The 13,896-nt window shown below is 31.1% G+C and overlaps 1 protein-coding gene across 4 annotated transcripts in view; it reads left to right on the top strand.

Annotated features, from left to right (window-relative positions):
- LOC107504398 (pancreatic alpha-amylase) overlaps positions 1 to 13,896 on the top strand; it is a 23,834-nt gene extending 9,938 nt beyond the window's left edge. Inside the window, exons 1-11 of one of the 4 annotated variants that reach the window (XM_016133558.2) lie at positions 1,627 to 1,913; positions 5,949 to 6,162; positions 6,503 to 6,649; positions 7,523 to 7,720; positions 8,375 to 8,605; positions 9,318 to 9,451; positions 10,225 to 10,347; positions 10,443 to 10,542; positions 12,111 to 12,229; positions 12,330 to 12,455; positions 13,671 to 13,896. In XM_016133558.2, coding sequence (XP_015989044.2) covers positions 5,995 to 6,162; positions 6,503 to 6,649; positions 7,523 to 7,720; positions 8,375 to 8,605; positions 9,318 to 9,451; positions 10,225 to 10,347; positions 10,443 to 10,542; positions 12,111 to 12,229; positions 12,330 to 12,455; positions 13,671 to 13,860 — 1,536 coding nt within the window. In that variant the 5' untranslated portion in view covers positions 1,627 to 1,913; positions 5,949 to 5,994 and the 3' untranslated portion in view covers positions 13,861 to 13,896. Of the gene's footprint in view, positions 1 to 1,626; positions 1,914 to 2,040; positions 2,172 to 4,479; positions 4,591 to 5,948; positions 6,163 to 6,502; positions 6,650 to 7,522; positions 7,721 to 8,374; positions 8,606 to 9,317; positions 9,452 to 10,224; positions 10,348 to 10,442; positions 10,543 to 12,110; positions 12,230 to 12,329; positions 12,456 to 13,670 lie in introns of those variants that run through there. The other 3 variants (XM_016133556.2, XM_016133559.2, XM_016133557.2) reach the window with 3 other exon arrangements.

Here is a 13,896-nt window from a genome sequence, read left to right as displayed (position 1 = left end):
AACACCAAAAGTTTAATCCATTAAGACAATAAAGGGTAAATTGGACTTCATCAAGTAAAAATATTTTGCTTTTTAGAAGAAAACAAAAAAGCAAGCCACAAACTGGGAAACATCTTTGCAAAGCATATATTTGACAAAGAACTTTCCAAACTCAATAAAGAAAACAAAAACACCCGCCCATCAAAAAAAAAAAAAATGGACAGTAAATTTGAAGACACTTTGCCAAAGATTTACAAATGGCAAATAAGCATACAAAAAGATGCATACCATTATTAGCCACTAGACAAGTACAAAATACAGTAATAAAATAGCACTACACACATATTAGAATGGCTTAAAATAAATTCTTACAGTACCAAGAGTTGTCAAGAATGTAGAGCCACTACAGCTTTCATCCATTTCTGATGGAAGTACAGAATTGTACATCTGCTTTGCAAAAACAGTTTGGGGAAGTTTGTTATGAAGTTAAACATACACACTTATAGGTGACCTAGCCATCACATTTCTGAGTATCCAAAGGAACAAAAAAACTATTCACACAAACCTGTATGTGAAAGGATTCTGGGAACATGGTAGACTAAGAAGCACCAGGAATCCATTTTCCCACCTGGACAATAGCACTGGTAGAAACTGGCTAATGCAACAATTGTGGAACTCTGAAGTCTTTGCAAATTCCAGAGGAATGTTTGAACAGTAAATTGCAGTTAATTTCATTCAGTTTCAGCTCTTAGCATACTAGGAGCTACTTATTCCTCAAACCCAGCCATGTGGTAGGCAGCTGTGCATCTGTTCCTGGAGCACCTTGCACATAGTTGATGGAAGCCAGGGTAGGCAAAAAGGACCTGGACCTTCAAATTTTGGGACTCTGCTCTGATAGCCAATTGCTGCTTTTGATCACAGCTAAGAGCTGCTCAATCGTCTCTGTCACTGGGTTGTTATAATAAATCTAATAAAATAGTGAAAATACTTTATAATCTGGAAATTTTTGTTTAGTTAATATTGATATGTTTAGAAGATTGCAAAAGTAGTAAAGATTATTATTTCCTGTTTTTTCAAATTTTTATGCTAAACAAAATTTTCCTGTTAAAATTTTTATTCCTGATTTCATACACACCCATAAAATATATTTTCATTAATCTTCAATATTCCTTCCTGCAGTTGAATATAATCATAATTATATCTTACATTCATGTGTGTGTAAGAAATCAAAGTGACAATACATGGAAATGCACATTGTAACAATGCATGTTGTTAGTCATTTTTGTATTTTTATTATATTTAGCAACTGTACTGTTATTCCCATTTTCTAAATAAGGACCTAAATGCAACCTGTAGACTTAATGTCTTCTTTAAGGTTCACATAGTAAATGGCAAAGTTTGAATTCAAAATTAGATTTTTGGTTTGAAGACTACTTGCATTCTAGCTACACTTATTTAACTAATTTGACACAATTCTAACCTGTGTCTTTAAGGTTACTTTAGAAGATTTCCTGTAGATTATTATAACTGATTCGGGGGAGGAGGGGAAGACTAGTTGAGATTGGGAGCGAAAATGGAGCAAGAGAAAGAAACACAAAGAAAAAACAAATAACTAAAAAGGTACTGTGTAATTCGAAGATGTGGCTGGTTAGCAAATTGAGCAGGAGAGACAAGACTGGTTTGCTAAGGAGACAGGAGTGATCTGGGGTGATTGTGGAGCTCAGCTTACACATACAAATTAGATCTGGAGAATTAAAACAGTTAAAAGAGCACCGACTGAAAGGAAGAGGATTATAGAAAATCTACAAAGTCCTAAAATCAGCATTTTTTTCCTAATTAAAGAGAAAACAACAATAAATTTGTTGTTGTTATTTTACAATTGAAAGAAGACAACTGTGGATTTGAAAGATTGTTAATTTAAAGACGTCAATGTGGTAAGTTGTGTTAATGTTTTTTGAATATACGGTTTCCCCCATACCTACTTAGTTTTTGTTTTGAAATAAGTGATTTCTGTCATGTGGTTTGATAGAGTTCAAATTTCACAATCTATTTTAGGTTTGTTGACAATTCAAGTTTCAGTTTTCAGCAGCACAGAATGTACTTTTATTTGAAGTACAGCAGCACAGAGTGTATTTATATTTGAAATGCGTCTGAGCCGTCACTCAAAGTGTTTCTCTTATTTCAAAAATCTGGTAGGCATACTTGATTATCTTTCCCTTCTTTACTCTAACTTTCGCATGCGACTTATTATCCTGAGCTCAGGTTCATTTTTTTTTTTCCTTTCTTTTTTATTTGGGTGGGGGGTGCTCATAGGTGATGAGGTACTGAGAAAATTGTACATGAGATTCACTGTAAAATTTAGAGGAATTATGACTTCAGTAAGAACCACTACTTTGACAAAATATTATAGTAATAACACTACTTGAGACTTCTAGAATATTGAAAAATGGGAAATAGAAAAAAATAAAAACACTTGGAGATAAATATAAGTGGTAAAATAACAAACATAGATGTGACACTAAAAGTATTTCCATTAAAATTTTTAATGATACTTTTATTAAATTACTTGCTATAAATATATTTAAATATGAGGCATTTCGACTAATAACTACAAATGACAAGAGTAGACGACTTCTCTTCTTGGTTAATGTTAATTCATGTACATGTTAAAAAACATATTAGTATCTGCCTGAAATGTGAGGCTGCTTTGGATAGGGCAAAAGAACTTTGTAAATAACTGATGCTTATATAGGTAACTAATAGTTATATAGATAAAAATGAATCCGCAGAAATAGTTACAAATTTCTTTACTACTGCTTTTTGCTTAACATTTTAATAGAGCTCTTTGACTTTGGTGTGATTTAAGACTTTTAGCTAAATGACTAAATTTATAATATATAACATGTTAAGAGAAATCCTGAATTTATACGAGTCATTCCCCTATAATGTCATTCATATTGTGGATATTAAGTATCAAATGCCTCTTAAATAACACTGAGAAAAAACACTTGAGAACCTAAGAAACTAGATAGATGTCTGAGCAGAATTTTTCTTACCATTTTTTCTTCTTATCATTGGATATATTGTATTGACACTTTAAATATACTCCTTACGGAGCATTGCTTTGTTGTTAGGATATTGTCATATGCTCTAGTTCATATTTTTTAAGGCATTCCTGTAGCATCTTATTTGGCATATTCTAGTAGTGATTAGAGCTTTCAAATTAATTTCCTCTTTGTAGAGCAATCCAGATAATATGAGATGTGGACAACAGAACACTGATATTAATATTAATTACTGAATATCTTCTCAGAGGTGAACCATTTTAGGAAAACTAATGGGAAGTAGATATAAGAACTATTTCAAGTTCTTGTTTTTTTGTTTTGTTAGCAAATACATCAACGATTTGCTTACAGGTTTTACTCCACAGGAATAAATATACTTTAGTTTTCAATGCTTGTCCCGTAGAGTTCATATCTCTTTAGACTGATTAAGATGAAAATTAAGATTAAATGTTAAAAGCTATGACAATGCCTGACCCTTGGCAGAAGCTTATTATATTTTTGTATATCTCCACCGATGCTGGGATTCTAGTACAATTCCCCCAATTATGTCTGGAGGTTATTCTTTATTTTAATGTCATCTTAAAATGCATTGTAAAAAACACTTATCTGTTATTAAAAGAACAGTTCGGAGTTACCTGATGAGGAGTTATTTTAAAACCAACATGTAGTCTGCCCGAAGCTCTAAAGAGGTTAAAAAAAAAAAAAAAAAGAAAGAAAGTGTGGAAAAAATAGCAGGTTTCTTATAGCCATCTATTCCTCTAGGGGATATGAAGATGCTTCTAAGAAGTAGAAGGTATTATTAGAATTTGGGAAGAATGGAATGGAAAAAAAAAAAAAAAGAATGTCCAAGTGATAATAAATGAAAGTAGGAAGAGAGCATAACTTTATAAGCAATTTCAATAGTACCAGCAGTAAAAATAACAACACAGTAGTAACAAGAAAATTACAGCCTCCAAATATATTGAGCTCTTACTGTATCCATGTACTGAGATAACAGTTTTGTGTTAATCTAATCATAACTCTGTGAGGTACACATTACTTTTTTAGTTTATAGATAAATTTAGATGACTTTCCAGGGTCACACAGCTGTTAAATGGCAAAGTTAGGATTTAAACTAGTTTATCTAACTTCCAAGGTCACGTTCCTAACCAGTACATTTCAACATTTGGAACCTTGAGTCAAGTATAAAGTTCAAGTGATGCTTCTTTAAAGAACTCCCCACTCTTTATCACCATCATCCACTATTTAGTCAGGCTTCTCCCCTGTTCTCTTTCTAATGCTCATCTCTATTTATTTAGTCTCCCACCTTCCTTGCACATTTTCCTTCTTATGTGTTTTGAAAACCTTTCTCTGATAATGAAACTCCTTTCTCTACTGTGAAGACACCTATTTATATGCTCCCTCCGAAATGACCTGTCAGAGACTGATGGGCTTTGCCCAAAATTTTAACTTTGAATTCAGCATATCTTGGTACCTTGTCAACTCTCAGGAGTCCAGCTTGAGATAATTCAGTCAGTGTGCATTGGCCTGTACATACTAGTTGCCTGTGAGTATCACCTGTTCTAATTGGTCAATGTCTGTGCTAACTCAGTTGTTAAATATTTCATGTATAATTTCTGAAACTGTCATTGCTTTTTCCCCCTAAAAATCCAAAGTCTCCACCTCTTTATATCCATTGTTTTTTTTATACCACAAACTCAGTGTATCCCATGTTAATTCTTCAGTTTCCCTAAACCAAGTCTGCCACTAGATGGCACTGTGAATGATAATAGCGTTGTCATTCTTCTAATCACTGGTAACAATTTACTAAACTCTCCTCATTTTCATTTTTACTGCGTTAACATAGTTCAGATTTCCATCATTGCTCTATTACTGCTGCACAAGTTTTCAGTTGTTTCTGTCTTAGTTCTCTTCACCTTCCAATCCATTTTACATATCCCAAAAGCTCTAATCATGTTACTTTTCTGATGGCGAAGTCACTTCCTCTTTTGTTACCCCAATATTTCATACTTATTGCTATCTTAAATTGTTTTCTTCTTATTATTATTATTATTTATTCATATATTTCCTTTCCCTTTCACAAGAATGTAGGCTCCTTGAGAACAAGAATCTTGTCCATCTTGTTCATCATTGCATTCCGAACACCATCCATGTGCTTAGCAAAAAGCACTCAGTTAATATATGTTGGATGAATAAATTAAATTTTCCTACCTACCTGTATTATTATTCTCTTTTACATGATTTCACTTATATTAAGAAGGAAGAGAGACATGAGTTCTTTAGCATTTTATCAAGTACATGAGATTTTTGCTATAATGAGTAACATGCACACGCACTATTGCTATAGCCATGGTTTGATGGAGGAGAAAAATCTGTATTCCTAATTCATAGATATTCAACTCACAAATAGTGTCTTAAATCTTGATGTGGAAATTTAAGTAACTAAAAATTTTGGCTAGAGTGAAGAACAGAACTGAATTGAATATTTTGTTTCTTTTTGAGGTTGAGACATTATAGATATTTGCAAATAGATAGTTAAGGCAATATTTTGAGTATGAACTTGGTTTGCTCTGTTATTTTCTTTCTATCAGTGAAAGACTTTTAAAATAAATTCTAATCCTTAATAGTACATGATTAACATATATATGTATGTATATGTGTGTGTGTATATATATATGTATATATATATATAAAATAATGACAGATGTTTAAAAAGGTTAATATTCCCTTGGTAAGGAAAACATTAAGTTCTAAAAGATTAGTTAGATTGTTTTCCTGGGAAATTTTATGAATGTTCTTCACCTGTTAACACTATTATTGATAATCCTTTTTAGATAATGAATAAACATTTTGTGCTTTGAGTATTTATGTTAACATTGACTTTATAAAATACGTGTCTTACAGGAATGTAAATAGTCGCTAGAAAGAATACTGGCAGCTTCAAGGCAAAATGAAGTACTTTCTATTGCTTGCAACCATTGGGCTCTGCTGGGCTCAGTATGCCCCAAATACCAAACCTGGACAAACATCTATTGTTCATCTGTTTGAGTGGCGCTGGGTTGATATTGCTCTTGAATGTGAGCGATACTTAGCTCCCAAAGGATTTGGAGGGGTTCAGGTTGGTATTGTTCATAGTTTAAATTGCAGTTTGCTTTGCTTATAGTAAATGGTATTATGATCTATATCTGTGAAGCTTGGACAATATTTTACTTCACAAATAAGTAAAACAGTGTTCTGAGGAAAAAATAATTGGTATTCTTGACAACTTTATGTTTTGTTTCTGATATATTCTTTCTTTGGCAGAATATTTCCAATGTACTATTAATAATTTCAAGTGATTGTAACAAAATATGGCTATATATACAAAGATTCAGAAATAATTTTAATCATTATTTTCTAGAGTAGCCAATAATATAAAATAAGCCATAATTTGATACTTAAGATTGTTTTATTTTTAGATCTCCCCACCCAATGAAAATGTTGTAATTAACAACCCTTCGAGACCTTGGTGGGAAAGATACCAACCAATTAGCTACAAGTTATGTACAAGATCTGGAAATGAAGATGAATTCAAAGACATGGTGACTAGATGTAACAACGTTGGTGTAAGTGATTAGTTTTCTTTAAAAAGATTACACACAAAAAAATAACTTCTGTCTTACTCCCATTGAGCATAACATTTTCCATATTTTTTATTTTACTGTATAATTAAAATTTAATTGTCTTATATTCAACTTTTGTAAATCTTCGTATATGTGCCATTTTATCTGCTACTGCTAAAGAAGATTGTAAGTCAAAGTTTACAGCCATTCTTCTCATAAAGCACATATTAACTTTTAACCTTTATAACTATACACATTTCTGGGAAATGCTTTTCTAGTTAGTCATTAGAAATTTCAGTTACTATATTTGCTGTCACTTTTATGTGACTTGTATCTCCACTCATAATTCCTAGATCTTCTTTCGCCTAGGTATTTTGATGGTAAATAGATATAATCTCTGTAGTAAAGAGCATAATGAGAGAGAGTTCACCTTCTTCTCTTTAGATGCTAAGTAGATAAGAGAGGCTGGTAGCTTTCTTAGGATGACCCATGAAAATTTAAAAAACAATAATATCTTTCATCTCAACTTATTTTTACTTTCCCTCCAAAAGAAACTCTTTGCATTTTCTCATAGATATGGTAGATCTTTATTCCATTATTTTGTTATATGTGTGTGTATAATATGATAGAATTTTATATGTAAAATAAATATATATCTAGATGCCTAGATATGTATTTATTTTGACATGTGGCTAGATGCATGCAGATCTTTGGTTCACCTTTCTATTTCCTTTCCCACTTTACTTTTGGTCTTCTAGGAAGATAAGTTATACAATAACAAATATTTTGTAGAGTTATTAACATGGTAAACTTTAATGAATAATAATATAGATTTCTACCTCTATAAATAAAACAAATAGAAACTTTGCCTTTCAGGTTCATATTTATGTGGATGCTGTAATTAATCATATGTGTGGAAATGCTGTGGGTGCAGGAACCAGTAGTACTTGTGGAAGTTACTTCAACCCTGGAAATAGAGATTTTCCAGCAGTCCCTTTCTCTGGTTGGGATTTTAATGATGGTAAATGTAAAACTAAAAATGGAGATATTGAGAACTACAATGATCCTTATCAGGTAATTAAAAAATAAAAACACACAGTGGAAGGTAGACAGAGTAAAGGTGGTCAAATATAGGGTTTAGGGGGAAGATGAAGTGGATAAAAGGGATCAAATATATGGTAGCTGAAGGAAACTGGACTTTGGGTGATAAACACACAATAGAATATACAGATGTCAAATGGTAACGTACACCTGAAAATTATATAATTGTATTGACAAATGTTATTCCAATAAACTTAATTTAAATTTTTTAAAATAATATAAATAAAAAATAAGAAACAATAATCTGAATTAAGATCTGTTTATGCCTTTAATTGTGCACGTATAGCTTATTGATCTCCATTTAAATACTAACTTAGATGCCTTAGGAGAAAAGGATTCTAGGTCTGACTGTTTAGAAATAAGAATCTCGAATCAATATTTAGAACATTTTCCCCAATTTAATTTTTCCCGATTAAAAATCTCATTTACTTTATTTTCTACATTCTTCATTTTTATAATAAAAAGTATTTCAAAGTATGTCCATAATTGACCATAAATATCCCCAGTGCCCAATGCAAAGAAGGCATTATAGAAATACATATTAATAAATAAATGAATGAATAATCAAATGGATTCTCAGGTAAGATGACATTTTATGTATCAGTCACAAATTTTTTTTCTCAATAGGTCAGAGATTGTCGTCTAGTTGGCCTACTTGATCTTGCACTGGAGAAAGATTATGTTCGTTCCAAGATTGCTGAATATCTGAACCATCTCATCGACATTGGTGTAGCAGGATTCAGAATTGATGCTTCTAAGCACATGTGGCCTGGAGACATGAAGGCAATTTTGGAAAAACTGCATAATCTAAACACAACCTGGTTCCCTGAAGGAAGTAAACCTTTCATTTACCAGGAGGTACATATATGTGTATATAAAGATAATGTAATTCATTAGAAAAATAAATGGCAAGTTTAATCTAAAAATGCAATTTCTGTAGGTTAATGAGTGAATCATTTATGTAGGACAGTATTTAGAACAGGAATCATGTGTATAAAACAGTGTTCTTTAACCTTCTTTTATTCAGAAACAATTCTTTATTTCTCTAACTCTTTATCACATGTAGAGAATTTTTTAGGCTACAAACATCTTTGCATCATTTACTATTTCCTCAGAGACCATTAGAGAAGACATAATAACAGTTGTGGTCTTGAACCAGTCTGTCCGAGTTTAATTCCTGTCTATAGCACTATTATTAGCTGTGTTCTTTTAGGCAAATTGATTAACTTCCCTATGCAACATTTTTTTTCACGTGAGGAAAAGATAATGATACTAAATATGTCTTTGTTTTTGTTGGAGAGTTAGATGAGTTAATATTTATCAAGCACTTAGAAATGTTGTTTGCTGATATTGTGAGCTATTGTCCTTACGATTTATGTCTAAGACTAAATTGCGTCAGACTTTTCACAGAACAGCAGGTCACCTTGTCATCATGTTACTTTTAATATTGTAGCATATACTTTAGCAAAAAAAATAAGTAACAAGATGTTTTCTATACAATTTTAACTAGTTAGTTATAATTCTTTAAAATTCTTACTTAAAATGATATTTTCCCTTATATTTCTTCTAGGTAATTGATTTGGGTAGTGAGCCAATTAAAAGCAGTGAGTACTTTGAAAATGGCCGTGTGACAGAATTTAAGTATGGTGCAAAACTAGGCACAGTTCTGCGCAAATGGAATGGAGAGAAGATGGCTTACTTAAAGTAAATGAAATATGATTTGTCCTATGAATTATTTCACAGACTGGTTAATCATATTATCCTAACATGAGTTATCTTCTTAGGACCTTGTTATTTAGACAGATTTCAAGGATTCAATTACTAATAACAAATGTTATACTTTACCAAACTTCAATTGATCATCCTGTTTTTTAAAATGTAAATCACAGGAAAGTATGTCTTGAAACCCAAAACGTAACTTAGAGATGTCAATTTATGTATTATATGACTATACTAGATTTGACTAATATTTGCATATAACCTGTGAAGTCCCTGTTATTGTTAAAATGATTCTATCATTTATAAAGTATCAACAATGTGTCCATGCTGTGGAATGTACATACATTATATCAGCTAATTAATTTTAAATATAAAAATGTTTATATTATAAAAGAATAATATTGAAGCCTTATTTTAGCCCAGTTTGCCATTCTGTGTATTATGTTATGGATGTTGACCCTTCTGAAGTCCATCTAAATTATAGCATACTAAAACTTATAAAAGGACTCTTTTTATATAACAAATTTATACCTGTAAGATAAATGTAATACAAGTAATTTATTTCATATATACATGCATAATATGTATTTGTTGATAAATAGCTATATCTATATAGTTTGCATATTTAAAAATCCTAAGAATAACCATTTAATTAGAGAGAGAATTTCATTTGAAGATGCTATCCTGAAAGAAATACACATTTAAGATACTATGAATCTGTCATAAAAGAATGTATGTGTTTGTATTTTTTGTAATAGAAACTGGGGAGAAGGCTGGGGTTTTATGCCTTCTGATAGAGCTCTTGTCTTTGTGGATAACCATGACAATCAGAGAGGACATGGAGCTGGAGGAGCATCTATTCTTACATTCTGGGATCCTAGGTAGGAAACAAAGTTACCTATTTTTTTTATCTACATTGTAATAACACTAAAAACATTAGTTTCTTCTATGACAATATTGTTTTTGTAACTTTTAGACTGTACAAAATGGGAGTTGGATTTATGCTTGCTCATCCTTATGGATTTACACGAGTAATGTCAAGCTTCCGTTGGCCAAGATATTTTGAAAATGGAAAAGTAAGTTTTGGTGTTGTACAAAATATCTTTTCCTTAAGAAAAGAAAGGCAGTTTTGTTTTAATTTCACATGGTGCTACCAAAGTTATTATTTATTTACTAAATATCTAAGTGTAAACCTGATGTAGGACTTTTAGCAATGCAGTCTACTATTAAAAATTAAATCATAGTCTCTATTGTCAAAAAGTATGCAAACTATTTCAGAAATATGAGAAACATAACTCCTTACTTCCCAAAAACACTTAAAAATAAGAATACAATTAGTAAAATATGTATTTCTCAAAAGTACCTACTTCACAGAGTTGGTATATGGATTACAAATTAACACTTGTAAAGAACTTACAAAAGAACTTGCCCATAGTACAAGCAATATAAATATTTGTTAAATACTTTTTTACAAAAGTTCTATGGAAGGCCAATGATTTGGTTGAACTGAGATTAAATTGGAGATAATCTTATAAGTATTTTATTTGGAAAGAAAATATATATATTAAAGAAGAGAACTTTGCAGACTATTCTGGAAAAGATAAGGATGAGAAAAATGTGTGTAATATGGTAAAGAAATTAATCAGAGGAGAACGTGAAGACTTCAGATGCAGCATTGTATGTAGCACTTCATACCTAAAGTAGAAAATTCTCTTCACTAAAAACTAGATTTTTATCTAGTTTCTTCTAGATTCCTTTCAATTAAAATGCCTATTAGTTTGTACAGCTCATTCTATTGTTTAACAGCTTTAAATTTAGAAGATATTCATTTATACTGAACCAACTTCTATAGTTTCCACGAATTTGTCTTATTTCTGCTGTCAGAAGTCATGGACCATGTCAGTTTCTCTTTTTTCCATAACATTTCCACTTTTCTAAAACTTCTGCATGCTAAAAACTCTAAGTTTTATCCACTGTTCATTATATGATATGATTTTAAGATGAACATGGATAACCTTCTCAGACCGAATGTTTTTTTTCTATGTTTATCTTTAAAAGTACCAATCAGAAAGACACAATTTTAAACATTAGGTCAGATTAGTAAAGAATATTATGATGTGTTGATGAGTACATTTATCCAAAAGGAAAAATAAAGGAAACTAATATTTATTTAGCAATTCTATTCAAGGTATTTTCACATATATTATTTAATTTTTATAACAACTAAGCAATCTTTTTTTACAGAATAGGAAATTGAGACAGAGAAATTATGTATATTGACTAAGTTTTCTTAGCTAGTGTAATAAAATCTGTTTTAATCCTGTCTCTGACCCTAAACTCCTTGCTATTTCAATGATATTGCATTGCCTACAGTGATGTTAAAAGCCATTGCAATTCCTTGTAAAGAAAATGAGAGGGAAAAAAAATTTTACCTTTGAAATATGGCACTAGAGAATGAGAAGTTAGAGAGAAGATGATGTGAATTTGGTAAAGTTATGTCAAACTACTGAAGGAGTTAGATTCTAAATGAAGACACTGCAGAGACCTAAATGAGACAAATTGGGTTTGGCATATTGGAAAAGGAAAAGGCAAACATATGTAATATTAAAAATCTAAGCATTTTTTATTCTTTTTGCTAATTAAGGATGTTAATGATTGGGTTGGGCCACCAAATAATAATGGAGTAATTAAAGAAGTTACTATTAATCCGGACACTACTTGTGGCAATGACTGGGTCTGTGAACATCGATGGCGTCAAATAAGGTGGGAATACTTATTTAGAGAAATCCTCTAATAACTTTATTAACATTTTATTTTAAACTGTTGAAGTATTCATAGCAATTACATGATATGTTGTTTTTAGAAACATGGTTATGTTCCGTAATGTAGTTGATGGCCAACCTTTTACAAACTGGTGGGATAATGGTAGCAATCAAGTAGCTTTTGGAAGAGGAAACAGAGGATTCATTGTCTTTAACAATGATGACTGGTAAGTAGATATCGATTTGAAATTATATTTTTTACTAATATGTTCTTAGTTCTTTTCTTGTTCATTTACTTTTTTGTATTGGAAAAATAGAGATTAGAAAAGAGCTAGAAAAAAAATGATGATGGCTCTTATTCTTTTGATCTCCCCTTTCTAAGCGCTGTTTTATGTAGTTATTTTTTGTGTACCCTTGTATATCATGTGCAGATACAATGCAAATGTATATGCTCACATATACACCTCACACAAAATACACAGAACAGTTAATATAAAGATTGTGAAATCACTAGAAGAACATGTCATAAAGACCCAACTTTTATTTAAATGATAGAAAAATAGTGCCTCAGTACTGAAATAACTTTTTCCTAGATCTTTTTTTCAACTACTCTTATATCTGGGTCTTGGGTCTTTTTCCCTTTACTTCTTTGTCTCTTTGTGACAAATAGTCTATTTTTTAAAGCATCTTATGGTCAGTGATTCACCTCAGGAGATTTTTGGGTTTTACTGCTAAGACTTAGTACTGGTTTTTCTTTTGTGATACCTCCTCTGCCTCTTGGTGTACTGATTCTCTCATGTGTAGAACTATGGCTTAGAAGACCTCTTTGTAAGCAGTTGAAATGTCTCAATCCAAGGGCAACTTCCACTCATGCTTATCTCATTCTAGCCTAAATTATATTTTATTGACAAAAAATATATATATCTTCTTGTGAAAAGAATCCATGGCTAGTCCTTTAATTTTTGTCTTTTGTGGATGGGAGAACCAAAATAAATGTATGAGACAGCTTTATATTTAAAACTACATACTTCTTCACTATAGCCTCTTGAAAAAGATTTTTGAAGATATAATCAAATTTAAATTTTTGAAAGTAATTCATGTGTTTGTATGTTCAGATAAGGACAGATTTAAATATTTGTGTTTACCACAGAAAGTACTTTTATCTAAGGATAGCATTTCAACTCAAATGTTCACTGATTTTCCTCAACCTTAATTTTTTGGTAATATTCATTATTGATTAGGAAATTGCTAAATTTACTTTTGGACCTGAGAAAACTATTCACATCCACTGGAGAGGTCTTTGTTTTGCATTCTCTTCTCACTGAGACCTTGACTGCTTAGAGTTCTACAATACAAAGTGAAGTTGCTTGTTTTAGAGATAGTCTGTATTCTTGTTTTTAATTGTGTTGAACTCAAGTTAAATCTTAAATTTTATTTTACAGGCCACTGTCTTTAACTTTGCAAACTGGTCTTCCTACTGGCACATATTGTGATGTTATTTCTGGAGATAAAATTGGTGACAATTGTACAGGAATTAAAATCTATGTTTCTGGTGATGGAAATGCTCATTTCTCTATTAGTAACTCTGCTGAAGATCCATTTGTTGCAATTCATGCTGAATCTAAACTGTAAATTTTGAATTAAATACATATACATCCAGAGAAATAA

The sequence above is a fragment of the Rousettus aegyptiacus genome, unplaced genomic scaffold (assembly GCF_014176215.1).
Source record: "Rousettus aegyptiacus isolate mRouAeg1 unplaced genomic scaffold, mRouAeg1.p scaffold_m13_p_17, whole genome shotgun sequence".
Classification (NCBI taxonomy): Eukaryota; Metazoa; Chordata; class Mammalia; order Chiroptera; family Pteropodidae; genus Rousettus; species Rousettus aegyptiacus.
Note: the sequence above shows the minus strand (reverse complement) of the source record. Positions and strands in the feature narration are given on the sequence as shown.